This window comes from Triticum dicoccoides, chromosome 3B, assembly GCF_002162155.2.
Source record: "Triticum dicoccoides isolate Atlit2015 ecotype Zavitan chromosome 3B, WEW_v2.0, whole genome shotgun sequence".
NCBI classification, from domain to species: Eukaryota; Viridiplantae; Streptophyta; class Magnoliopsida; order Poales; family Poaceae; genus Triticum; species Triticum dicoccoides.
In genome coordinates, this window is record NC_041385.1 from 841,305,390 (window position 1) to 841,319,436 (window position 14,047).

At 46.0% G+C, this 14,047-nt stretch overlaps 1 protein-coding gene across 1 annotated transcript; it reads left to right on the forward strand.

The window, feature by feature from the left end:
• Positions 1-4,547: 4,547 nt before the first annotated feature.
• On the forward strand, positions 4,548-8,277 carry LOC119278832 (syntaxin-61-like). Its single transcript, XM_037560170.1, has 6 exons — positions 4,548-4,751; positions 5,910-6,023; positions 6,124-6,237; positions 7,073-7,227; positions 7,711-7,801; positions 7,956-8,277. Exons 1-6 carry the CDS (start codon positions 4,698-4,700, stop codon positions 8,130-8,132), a joined length of 705 nt encoding a protein of 234 aa, XP_037416067.1. The 5' UTR covers positions 4,548-4,697; the 3' UTR covers positions 8,133-8,277.
• Positions 8,278-14,047: the final 5,770 nt, after the last annotated feature.

Genomic DNA, 14,047 nt, shown 5'->3' on the forward strand with positions numbered 1-14,047 from the left:
GGTGGGTTTCGAATTTCTTCGTCGTCCGTATCCCAACCCTGCTGACCATAGTCCGGCCAGGGCTCTCCTGACAAAGAGAGAGATTTTAGGGAGTTCAGGATATCGCCAAAGGGCGAGTGCTGCAAGACGTCCGCGGCGGTGAACTCCATGATCGGAGCCCTATCGGGTTCGATCGGAAGGGGTGCGGAAGATTCGGAGTCCGGAACGGAGTCTGGCACCTTGGAGTCACGGGCCTTGCAAAGGACTAGGCTGGTATTCGACTCTATTGCCGTAGAGATTGCGGCTCCTGGGGCGGCGTCCAACCATCCGTCCCTGGTTAGCGCAGTCGGCTCCGAGCTAATGGTCGGAGCGGACTCCTGAGCGGCACTCTGGGCGCTGTCCGGCGGCAGAGCTAGATCATGCCCATCGAGACAGTGTGGCGCGCTCGGCCGTGGCTCGAATCCGTCGAAGATCAGGTCCCCACGAATGTCGGCTGTGTAGTTTAAGCTTCCAAACCTGACCTGATGGCCGGGGGCGTAGCTTTCGATCTGCTCCAGATGGCCAAACGAGTTGGCTCGCAGTGCAAAGCCGCCGAATACGAAGATCTGTCCAGGGAGATAAGTCTCGCCCTGGATCGCGTCGTGGTTGATGATCGAAGAAGCCATCGGGCCTAAAGGCGACGACACAGAGGAACTCTCAATGAAAGCACCAATGTCGGTGTCAAAACCGGCGGATCTCGGGTAGGGGGTCCCGAACTGTGCGTCTAGGCGGATGGTAACAGGAGACAAGGGACACGATGTTTTTACCCAGGTTCGGGCCCTCTCGGTGGAGGTAAAACCCTACTCCTGCTTGATTAATATTGATGGTATGGGTATTACAAGAGTTGATCTACCACGAGATCAGAGAGGCTAAACCCTAGAAGCTAGCCTATGGTATGATTGTTGTTCGTCCTACGGACTAAAACTCTCCGGTTTATATAGACACCGGAGAGGGCTAGGGTTACACAGAGTCGGTTACAATGGGAGGAGATCTTCATATCGTATCGCCAAGCTTGCCTTCCACGCCAAGGAAAGTCCCTATCCGGACACGGGACAAAGTCTTCAATCTTGTATCTTCATAGTCCCGGAGTCCGGCCAAAGGTCATAGTCCGGCCATCCGGACACCCCCTAATCCAGGACTCCCTCAGAGGTCCTTCATACTTTCAGGATTTCTAGTTTTGGGGATCAGAACAACACATGTCTCATTCCATCCTTCCGGCATCCGACCCCCATTGAGAAACTGAAGCACTTCAGCTACAACACTGTCCCCCATCGTGTCCCAACATTTCTTGTAGAAGACCGAGGGCATACCGTCCGAGCCAGGGGCTTTGAGATCCCCAATGCTTTGTAGTGCTTCAAAAATTTCCTCCCGTGTGTACTCTTTCTGCAACCTCTCATTCATGCTGGGGGTCACGCGTGTGTCCACACACGCTAGCAACTCCTCTTGGCGGGCTCCTGCACGGGACGTAAACAGATTTAAAAAGTAGTTAGTTACAACCTCCTTCATCTCCTCCACCTTCTCCACAACACCACCATCGTCCTTCCTCAGCCTCTTAATTTTATTTCTCCGCCTTCTCTCCGATGCTGCCGCATGGAAGAATTTTGTGTTGCGATCTCATCCTTTCATACAATTAACATGAGACCGCTGCTTCCAATATGTTTCAAGTTGCTCCTCCAGTCGACTTAGTTTAAAGCGGAGGATCTGTTCTCGTCTGACTTGCTCCTCACTAGTACTCTTCCTTCTCTCCGCTTCCAACTCCTTCTCCACACGATGTATTCTCTTCTCAAGATCCCCCGGGATATTTCTACTCCAGTCCACTAGTTCTTTCATCACTCCCTTCACTGCCCCAGCCACATCTTCTCCCTTCATACGTGTCTCCTTCTCCCATGCATTCTTCACTATTTCCCGACTTCCCTCCTCGTCCAGCCAACCCGCTTCAAACCGTGTCATGGTCGCATGAGTAGAAGCTCGCCTGGTTGCTGCCTGCCCAACAGTGTCGATGATGACCGGTCTGTGGTCGGAGTGACGAGGATCTCCATTTGTGACACGGTATGCAGTGAACCTATCACGCCATGCTTGTGTCGCCACAGCTCTGTCCAACCTCTCCTTAACATACTTCGCTGCTATGTGGTTGTTGTTCCTCCATGTGAATGTGTCCCCCACATAACCAAGATCTCCCAATTCACACTCTTCGAAAGCGGTGCGGAATCTGTCCATATAGGCTTGGCTCCTCGGAGGGCCCCCTTCCTTTTCCCAAGAGTGTAGAACCTCGTTGAAGTCTCTAGCATAAAGCCAAGGCTTGCTGCTTTGGTGCTTAAGATTCCTTAGGAGCCTCCACGTCTTGTCCTTCTCATCCATCTTCGGTTCCCCATAGAGTCCGGTAAACCTCCACGTAAACCCATCCTCCTCCGTGATTTCTGCATTGATATGATATTTTGAGATGAAACCAACAATCCTCAAGTTTACCTCCTTCTTCCAAAACAACGCTAGCCCTCCACCTTGCCCTTCACAATTCTTAACCATCATGCATGTCATGTTCATCTTCCACCGTAGCCACTCCAACCTATGCTGCTCCATCTTTGTCTCCGACAAAAATAGAACGTCAGGGTCCTCCTTCTTCTAGAGCTCCAGAAGACTACGAATTGCCGGGCCGTTCCCTAACCCCCGGCAATTCCAAGTTATTAGTCTCATTGGATCTCGTGGAGCTGTTCCGACAGCCCCGCGTTCATGTTTACATTACTGCTCTCTGTCTGTGTCATTCCTTCCGTCAATTTGCTCTTCTTCTGTGAATTCTCCTCCTCCTTTTCCATGTCCTCCAGCCCTCTTTTCTTCTCCAAGCCCCTTCCCCCACTGCCTTCTGTCAACCTTCCCTCCCTGTGGACCCTTTTGAATTTTCCCCCTCTTCCCTTCGGCTGCTCCTCCCGTGCTGCTCCCTTCTTTGGCCCCTCACCAATCACCCCCCTCTCTGTCACCCCCCCTGTCCACCCTTTTCGTTTGAAGCTTCTACCCCCTTCTGTTGTTCTGCACTTGACTTCTCCAGTTCTTTTACCACTACCACCTCCCGTTCACTCCCAGCATGCTTATCATTTCCCCGTGGTTTGTTTGGTGTGTTACCCCCTTCTCCCCGCCTTTCGATTGCTCCAGGAACAAGTTCTTCCTATTACCAGAGTCCTCCTTGCTCCTCTGGGTCTCGTCGTCCTTTGCTTTTAGCTTTAGTGGGCTTGTGACCTCACCCTCCTTCCCTTTCTTCCTAGCCGCAGCTCCTCCTGAGGATGTATCAGACTTTCTCCAACTAGGCCCATCACTGGCCGACCTATTCTCGCTGCCCTCCCACCCATAACGCCTTCTACCATATGCACTGCCATGCTCCGCAACCCCCTCCTCCTATCATCAACACCCGCGCTAGCTTCAGGTACATAACGGAGCCATCTCCCGTATTCAGCTTCCTCCCCCCTTTTCAACTTTTTCTTGCACTCTCTGTCTATATGTCCCATCAGTCCACAAATGTAGCAAAAATCAGGCAGGAATTCGTACTTGAAATAGCACCCGTTTTTCTCCTCCTCCTCCCTCCTCTTCCTCAAATCTTTCACTACAGTATCCCCATCCTCATCCTCCTCGTCCTCTAGAAATAAACCCCTCATGAGAGGTTCTGCCACTTTGATTTTCACCTTGACCCGGAGGCACTGGCCCACTGCTGTACCATCTTCTCCGGTATCCACCTCCACCAGGTCACCGATCTGTTCCCCTATGTCCTCAGCCAGATCCTTGCACATCATCCCCAGCGGCACATTGTATATGCGAACCCAAATTGGGACCTTCTCAAAAGTGTATTCGTCTATGGTTTTGGCCGGATCAAAATCCTCTACTACAAGCAGTTCCTTATTGAAGGTCCAGAGACCATTCTCCACTGCCTTCCTCCTTCCCATCTCCTCCTGGAACACAAACAGAAACCTATTCTCCCCCATGTTCTTCACTTCTAGTCTCTTCATTGGGCACCAAGCTTTCCCCAGCGCCACTTCCACCCCCCCGTGTATCTAGGCCTGTCTGACATCAGTTTCCCCACCGCCTTCAGTTTAGCATCCTCCTTCTGCTTCTGCATAGATCTTCTCCACCCCACCTTCATTCCCTTCTTCTCCGCTTCCGACAGGTTCATCTTCCGCAGCATCCCTTCCACCTTCTCCATCGCTCCACCCTAGGGATCAAGGACCGATCCAATTCACTCTAGGTTTGGTGGTTTACGACCAGGTGCCCTAGAAACACCCGGGAGGCTGATCTGCGTGTGCGTGCGTTTATAGAGTGAGTTTGTGTGCGTATATTTGAGCGCCTGCATCTCTAATGAGTTTGAAAAAAAAAAACTCAAATCGGCACGCACGCACAGGTGCCGAGAAAAGGAGTACAGGACCAAGTCTACGCAACCGTTGGCTCTCCGTGGACCTGGCCTACGGTCCGGACCCACGATCGAGCGCCCCACCACACCCGGTGGGCCAGCAGCAGTCCACGCGACCAACCGCCGAACCGGAGGAGCGAGCGAACACCAACACCAACGACATGGATCTCCATCTCCGCCGCACCGCGCCCAACGAATCCTAGGTAGGGTTCGTTCGCCGCCGGGAGAGGACGGCCGGCCGGCCGGTCGAATCCCAGCCTCCCCCACCCCGCCCGCGGATCCGGCCTCCGCCATGAGCTCCGCGCAGGACCCCTTCTACATCGTCCGGGAGGAGATCCAGGGCTCGGTAATCCCCTCTCGCCCGCCCGCCCGCCTCTGCGCCCCTTATTCTTCGTCTAGTTGCGAATTTTTGTTCGCTGCCGCTGTTTATTTGGCTGCGCCGTGGCGTACTGGCGGCTGCAAACCGCTTCTCTACTCCAGTACTGTATATAAGGGCGTCTCCACTCCAGTACTGTATGGCTGAGGCAGTCGCCAGCTTGGTAGGTAGTACTAGCTGAGAAGATTCATGATGCTGGCTGGTCAGGGAGCAAAAAATTTATAGGCTTAGATGATGTAATATTGGTTCTGTTGTCGTATGGGGATATATGCATGCTTCCGAGGAAAAAATTGTATCCAATTTAAACTCTGCACACCTGCCGTGCTTGTGGAATCGGAGTTACTTGAGGGAACAAGGGTGCGCAGGGCAGGTTTTCAAGCGATTGATTGCTAGTTTGCTTACTAGCTCTGTTCTATGGGGATATGTATGTAAATATGTATATGTCTGATTTTTAAGCATGGTTTCTGTATATCTGATGAGTGCATACCTCTGCAACTGCTCCTCTTTGGCTGGTATTATAAGGCCATTAGACTGGATGCTTGAAAAGATGAGTCTCCTGTGGTTTAAGAAATACACGCATTTATCTGTCATGCTTTGTTTTTCCTGAGGATAAAGCTCCTCTGTATTTCTTAAAACTCTCGCATAGTTTCACAAACATATTGGATCATCAGCCTACATGTATCATCTGTATTCTTCTTTTGGTCCTGAGGATGAGGACCTTTCTTTTCTCCGCTGGGTTAAAAGAATGGGAGTTTGTAAGGGAGGTTCTCTCACTGTATGTGAACACCAGTCTGATGTTACTTGGCGAATATATTTTTTTATGACATGAGGGAAGAGACTGATTTTTAACCATGCTACCTGAATACTTGATACAGAGCTCTGTAACTGGTATTTTTTATCTGATAATCCATGGCCTCTTTGACAAGATAGTTGAAAATTTGAATAGCTAGTGCTGCTAAGTCTCTTATAGTTTCAGAAACACATGAATTTATCTGTCCTGTTCTGTTAATCCTGAAGATAAAGCTCACATGTATATGTTGCTTAACTCCCCCAAGCTTTAGAAACATATTGCATCATCAAACTGCATGTATCTTGGTCATCAGGATAAATATCATCTTCATTTTGCAGATTGGTAAGCTACAGACTACTTTCCATCGGTGGGAGCAAGTTTCTTCAAACACCGGAGAATATGTTCATTTAACAAAAGAGCTTCTCACCAGCTGTGAAAGCATTGAGTGGCAGGTATAACAACTCAGCAAAACAGCACCAATAGTCAATTGAGTCTAAACTTTTTAGTGCCATATATTTATTCTGGGCTGACTAGCTTTTGCTTATGTTTAAGGTGGATGAGTTGGAAAAGACAATTTCAGTTGCATCAAGGGATCCAGCGTACTATGGACTCGATGAAGTTGAACTCTCCAGACGACGGAACTGGACCGGCTCTGCTCGTAATCAGGTATTTCTTTATGTGTTCCATCATTCATTTACATACTTCCTCTGCCTTTATTATAAATAACTGGACTGGCTTGAGGATTGTTCCTGAACAAGTTATACTACAGATTTCCTTCATTGTTTTTCTTCTAGCTATGTCATAGGATTACCAATGAGGCACATGTATTCTCTCCCTTTTTAGAACAAAAATGTGGTACTCTTGAGCATGCATGTACGGCACTATTACAGCTGAATATGATGATATCCTTTAGCATGTAAAAAAGAGGAGACAGATGGGAATGACATTTATGTTAGGCTGCGTTCGGTTTGCATGTATAGAAAATACAGGACCAAAAAACTGCAAAGGAATATGATTGATTGTACAGTAGCAGACCATAGGGTTATAAAGCGAAGGAAGAGAAGCCTGCGGGGTGTTCGAAGCATAGTTGTAAAAAATACTTTGTTACTGGCCAAGACTGTGTAGGCCATGGCAGATCCTATGCTATTTTTTATCCGCATGTACTCTCTCAGATTGTCTTTTTCCTCATGCATGGCTGGTACAGTTCAATTGTTTATTTGAGTGGTGTTGCCTTCTCTCGGGCATCCGCCCAGAAATGAGGTTCAACTGGATTTTTGCAATCCTGTGGAATGAGCCCTCCAAGACAGTATTTCCTCCAAACTTCTGTAGCACTTTCCTACGAGGCGAACGGTTCAGAGGTAAACAAAACTACGGGTTTTCGAACATGCAGATTTCCTTTGTTTTTCCTGCAAACCGAACGAGGCCTTAGTGTGTTTTTATCTTTACGATTGGCAAAGTGAAGTCTATTTATTTTGGATTCGTATCTTTGGACAACCACCAGATTGGTACTGTAAAAAGGGCTGTTGAAAAGGGGAAGAGCAATCCTGCAATGGCAAGACATCAGGACAATGGCACAAGCAGAACTAACTACTATTCTTCCCAAGACAATGATGACTATATTGCTTCAGAATCAGATAGACAGCTTCTACTCATGAGGTGAGTTTGCTCACTCTTACTTTTACTGCTCATATACTGTACAAATATGTTGGTTAGAAACATGGGCTCTAAAAAAAGAAACTTATTATCTGTTCAATATGAGTAGGATTACTCAAGATTCCCCTTGTATGTAAGTAGGTGGTGTTTAATTTAAAGTTATGGTGTTCTATGCATTGCTAAAAAGCTCTGTTACCGCCAAAAAAAAAAACTGTTACCTCTGCCTTTTTTATTCCATGGTTTTAGTCCAGCATGAGCATCCTAACCATTTTTATTAAGGTTTTTTCTTTTGACACACCCTAATTAGTAGAAATATCATGTTTACATTCTATTTAGTGTCTTTGTTGCTCCTCCTGGATAATACAGCCTTTTCATGAACTGAATCGTCTTATCTGTACGTGCTCATTCTCATGCCGCCCTTGAGAGACCTGTATGAGTATGCTCTTGGTTATCGTTAACTAACTGTTTTTACCGAATTTTTTGTAGGCAGCAGGATGATGAACTCGATGAGCTCAGTGCGAGCGTTCAGAGGATTGGAGGCGTAGGGCTTACCATACACGAAGAACTATCCGGACAGGTAGGTGCTACTGACTGGCAAGCGCGCAGGCTTCTAGGTTGCTGCATGGGCGTGCAGTTGTTTTTCCGTTATGAGTGTAGCGGCATAAAAAACGTGCATGTTAGCATGTTACTGGCAGAGGAAGTAACTGGAGTACACGCTACTGTTTTCACAGGAAAGGATCCTCAACAACCTAAGCCTGGAGATGGAAACTACTTCCAACAGGCTCGACTTTGTGCAGAAACGAGTGGCGATGGTGATGAAGAAGGCCGGCATCAAGGGGCAGATCATGCTCATCCTCTTCCTGGTGGTCCTCTTCATCATACTCTTCGTTCTAGTGTTTTTGACATAGCAATGTATACTACTCGTATACCGTATAGTGTACTGCCTACGTGTACCTGCTTACTGTAAGTTGTGTTCCACATTAAGCATTTAACCTGGCGGCTGTGTTCCACGTTTGAATGAAAAATCTCTCGCAGTTGTGCTTGTTCTATCAAGCTTGAGATTATTAATTTAGCATTACTTAGAGGCGATAAAAGTATTGACAGTTGGGAAACATAGATAGTCTCCCCATAATATAGATAATATGGCTTGAAAAGGGTACCTCGAATATATCTATGAATCCGATGAACCAAAATTGCTATTCCGACGTGTAAGATTCTTGTAAAACTAGTCAGATAGTCACAGCTTCGAACATGCTCATGAAACTGCAAAAACTCTATTTGTCGCCTTAAGCGGAAGGAGAGCTTCGCACAGGCGCCCAAAACTGTAGCGGCCCGTTTCGTTTTTCCTTCCAAATTTATTTTCATTTTTACCTTATTACGTAATTAAAACTTTTCAAAAAGTTCAGAATTTGTTTTTTTGTCAAATTTTCGAAAATTGTTCAGAATTACAATATTGTGTTCCAGTTTTTAAAAATGTTTGGAAAACATCTATTTTTGTCCTTCTGATTTTTTCCAAATTCAGGACATATTCAATTTTTCCAAAAACTGTTTGTGTTTTCCAAAATTTTTTGGGATTTTTTAGAAAAATGCATTTTTTAAATATTCAAAATTCAAAAAATATTCTTGTTTAGTAAAATGTTCACAAATTCAAAATAATGTCCGTGTTTAAAAACACGTTTTATAAAATTGTTCAGAATGTTCAAAACATGGTCCATTTTGAAAAATCGGTCACAACTGCAAAAAATGTTTGTGTTTTCATAAAAAGTTCATGTCTTCAGAAAATGATGCCGTTTCAAATTTTGTTCATGTTTTGTTTTCCAAAATGGCTGGAATATTAAAAACATTGCTTGTAATTTCAAAACATGTTCACTTTTCCACGCGCTATTTGACGCAACTAGCGTAATATAGTAGCACCCACACAGCTGCCTCAACAAAACCAAAAATATACGTATAGATTTTGTTCTGTCCATTCCACACATAGTTCCCCATATTTTTCGTTTATCTCCCAAGTGGGCCGAACTGGGCCTACCACGCATTTCCTTTTCTGTTACTGACAAGCAGTAAAAAGATGAAGGGCGCGAGGGAATTGAACTATGAACCTTTCCTATTGTGCCGACGGACAAAGCCAACTTAGCTTGCTTCCAATTATGATAGGAATAGTCCCTATTGTGCTATGTGAGAATACGGAAGTTGTCTCGAGAATCATGTGCACAGCTCGGTACTCCATAAATTATTGTCGGAGGTAACTTGCATGTGCCAATAAAAGACAATATGCTCGTTGGCTATAGCCTATAATTGAAAAAGTTTTGAGCACGTGCTAACAAAAGAGAATATACTTGTTTTGCTCTAATCTATAATCTATAATATCTAAATAGTTCATCCCCACTAAGAAACCCATCGCACCATCTCTTGGCATCCCCCCACCCACCCAATAAAAATCTCTTCGCATCTCTTACTCCTCCGATCTTCCCTGCATCATCGCAGCAAACAGGGCGGCGCGACGCCGTCAACCACCACCCCGGCCGCAACCCACACCACATCCGGTGCAGGACCGCCACCGCCTCCGGCCGACAAGGTTTATCATATCGCTCGGTGGTGGCCAGGGTAATTAATTACCCCTGGAGCGGCATCGCTCACTCGTCTCCAACATCGGGTTGCTGTCTGCGCCTTTGCTCCGAAATCATGTCATGCTGCCCAGATAATGCACAGTAATCCCCCCCTTCCAATTCCTTTCTCCATCATGTCTTTTCCCCCTTAAAATAGACAAGAATGGCCACTGCCTCCATGTCCAATCTCTCGCGGCCCCGATCACTGGGGAGCATATTGGCAATGCCATCAAGCGTTGCCGATACCTCCATTCTTGGTCTGGTGGGCACACACGGGAGTGGGCATGTCATTTTTCACACAGGCAGATCTGTTGATTGATGGTGAAGCATGTTGATGTGCTAGGCACACTCCGTCCGTCTTCACCGCCATAGCAGTTCTCCTACCCCAGCGGCCCAGCCCCGGTAGTCGCGATCACATCCACCATATTTGGGCGCCTCGTGTCAGGTTGCCCATATGTATGTTTGTTGGGTGATCTATCCACACACGTCCATTCATCTGAAACAGAATCTGTACACAAATGTTGATTTGTCTCGAACATACTATAATTTTTGTTTTGGTTATGTCGTGTTCTGATCTATTACTGATCTTATCCCCTAACATTCTCTCATATTCTTTCACCATGCGCCTGCAATTGATACCCTTTTGTTTTACCTTAAACTGAACTTTTGTGCAGATCGATGAGGTGGTGCTGCTAACAATCAAATATTTATGATCTCTTGACTGAGATAATAGAAATTAGATACTGTATCTTAGTTATGTTATGCAAGTGGTTGTACCTTTTGGAAAATCATAACACTACTACTGGGAGATGATGTCATCCACAACCTCTACACTGAACATAATCTTTGCTCAACAAATTTTAGGGATATAAATTCAGTAGAGTTCAGAATATTAATCCTATCGTTAATTTCTCATATGTTTCCCTGTTATTTGACTACAACTGAATAATTAATGTTTATTGGATATTGTGTTTAATCCACAAAAGGCAGTTCGCAGTCATAGTATTTTCTAAACTTCCTCACTGAATTGCATTGAGCATAGAAATCAGGTGTAATGTAGGTGGCGCCAGTGCAACTATGGCATTATTCCATATTGAGGCTGCAGATGTAGCATTTTGAGGCGCCGGTGCAACTAAAGCACCGCCATGCTGAATAACAAATTATTTTGAGGCTGTAGAGGTTCGCAGAAGCACCGACTTTTTGCAACCTATTTTATTTTATAAAGTTAAAAAGTTCGGCATTCCCTCTTGCATTATTGACTCAAAAGCACATGTGTTGTATAGATATAATTACTGATTCGTACCATTATGATTATTTCACTATTGTTGCAGATATGTTCTCTTTTGTCCTGAAGTTGTTGGGGACTTTCCCCATGGCAAAGTTTCATTGGATGTATCAACGATAGAAATGAGTGGATCTGGTGTCATATCACTCATGTTTCGGCATTGTACGTACAAACTTTGAGTCTATATTTTGAGACATGGATTACATATGTCACACCATGCCGATTATGTCATTGACAGAAAATGTGCTTTCCGCTGGAACTTACTTCAGTTGTGTGGTGTAGTTGATGGTGTAATCGAGGTTGTACCTATCTGTATATCTAATACAGCCAGGTAAAAATATATTCCATTTATTAACACAAATCTCGGTCATTTTTACCTACTCCCTCCGTCGGAGGTTGTATTTGACATTTGGCCACAACGGCAAGTTACATAAATATCTTGACTCCTCCATGGATTTTAATCAATACCTGCTGATCATGACAGAGGTATGAAAAGGATAAGATAACCCCTTATTAACACAAATATGTGTTGTTTTCCTGAGAAAACTTCACAGTTCCCACACTGTTTTTATATTTGCAGCTGTGAGCATTTTGTTAGTATCTTCTCTTTCCTATGATTTGTTATTCAGCATGGTGGTGCTTTAGATAATCTTTAGAAAAACAATCTTGAACGTGTATTTCAATGTTGTTTCTTATGTCATGTTCAGGTTGAGGAATATAGCTTTACTTTTCTTGGAGTTTTTATTTTCCCTGCAATTTTGACACTTTCTATCGCCTTCATCAAGAAAAGGCATCTAAATTATTGGAGGAATGGAGAATGTTAAATAGGAGAAAAGTGAAAAATAATTTTCCTCCCCCTGAAATCATAATATTATTTCGTTTAAGCGAGAGAGTGCTTTGATCATCAAAATTACCATTTGACGTAATAATCAATGTTATTTTTCCACCATACAATCCCGCAGAAACGCGCGGGGAATCATCTAGTTAATAAAAATTGTGGGCACGTGAGCACAAAAATAGTCGAAAAGAATAAACCCCGATAAGAAGGGACATTCATGCCTGGTTATGTGCTAATTATACCAATCAGACAAAATTTATGTGCTGCAATTAGTAATCTATCCGGTTACATTGTCGTAGGAGAGAATGGTCGAAGCAACCATGCCTCGAAGGTCGCTGTGTAGCAACCAAATGAGGACACAACCACAACTTCGAGACGGAGGAGGACCCGGAGGAAAAAAGGCACCAGTTGGGTGGTCGCCACCACGCCGACCAACCTCACCACTATCAAGATCTCGTGGACTTGCTCTGTCGCCCACCGCTGTGGATATTGTTTTTGGTGGACATATCAATTATCTCTCCCGCTGCTTCTTGCAAAAATTATCCCCCCTGTTGTAAGGCATGGGCATATGTGCTATATGATTTAATTTATGTAGCTCTTTGAAGTCTGACCTTTATTTTTTGATGGATTTATTTTTCCGGCAATTCGTCAAAAAACAAGCGGTCAGAAACAATGGATATGACTATTTTAGAATCATCCCTAGGTCTATAATTTTTGTAGCAGACTTACTTGCATTTATATTTGCAACACCGACAATAGTTCGGTTGACGGAGGAGGTGACTATAGGTGGGGCGCTAACCGACGACACCCAACCGATGGGGCCAAGCACTCCTGTCGACTATCTCCTCTCCCATTATTGACGGCTGCCTCCCACGTCGTTCCATGGACACAAGGTTGAACTACCACCGCCGACGATGGCAGGAAGGAGGATACGCGACAATATAGATCGGGCATTGTGTTAACATAGAGGACGGGAAAGAGGTGTGTGGGGATATGTGGAATGCTGAGATATTATTTTTCTCCTGTTGCAACGCACGGGCATATTTACTTGTAACTAGTAACATACAGTATCCCAAGACACGGCCACTTCGACGGTCGGAGTTGCTGGCTGCCTTCGGCGTCCCCATTTGGATTCGAACCATTAGGTTCGATGGGGAGGTCTTCGCTCCTCTTGGTGGCGGCGTCCCGCCGTTGGTCAGCGGCGCCACCTGACCCTTGGCCATCTCCGACAATGTCGAGCCCGGGTTTGTGGGTTGTTGGGGGGTGGCGGCAGGGTTACTGGTCCGTGGTGGTGGACGATGTTTGGCGTTGCACATGTATTGGAGGCTGACATGGTCCGCGCTAGGGCAAGCCTTCACATTATGGTCCACTTGCTTGCTACTATCATGGCATCGGTCCGAGTTGCGCTCTCTGGGTGCTATTGTGTCATTGGATGGATCGACACCGAGGACAATGGATTTGGTGGCGTCAAGCTTTCTTGGCGGCGGCCCTCGGGTAGTCATTAGGTTGCATCCCCCGGTCCACTGGGACCGGCTTGGGACATGGGTGTGGGCACCTCCTACGGTGGGGGCGTCGACCTAGGCCCGGTGGCTAATGCCAGGTTAGGAGTCAAACACTACAAAAAAAAGACACATCCGTGACATTTTGGGCCGAACGAATTTTTTCCGTCATACATATGACACTTCTATGACGATAATTGTGACAAAACCCGGTATCATCATAGATGTGGTGGGCTCCTACTTCTATGACAAAAAATCATGACAGAAAATGGGTTTTTCGTCCTGGGCGGGCCGGAGACGCAGCTGCATGACATTCTTTGGGTCGTCCATGACGGAAAAAACCGTGGTAGAAGCGAGGGGGAGGAAAATTTCGGGGAGTTGCCGGTTACGGTGTGAGGTAGGGGCCCGAGCGATGCACGTTTCTCTCGTACACGTGCGAGGCGTTGGCTCTAACTGAACCCGAGCGAGGCGTTGAGCTCTAACTGAACCCGAGCGATTGCACTGCAGGCTACGCGTTACTGAACCCGAGCGATCGATCGATGGCTGTTAACTGAACCCGATGGAGCAATTCCTTCGCTACTGCTGCTAACGGAAG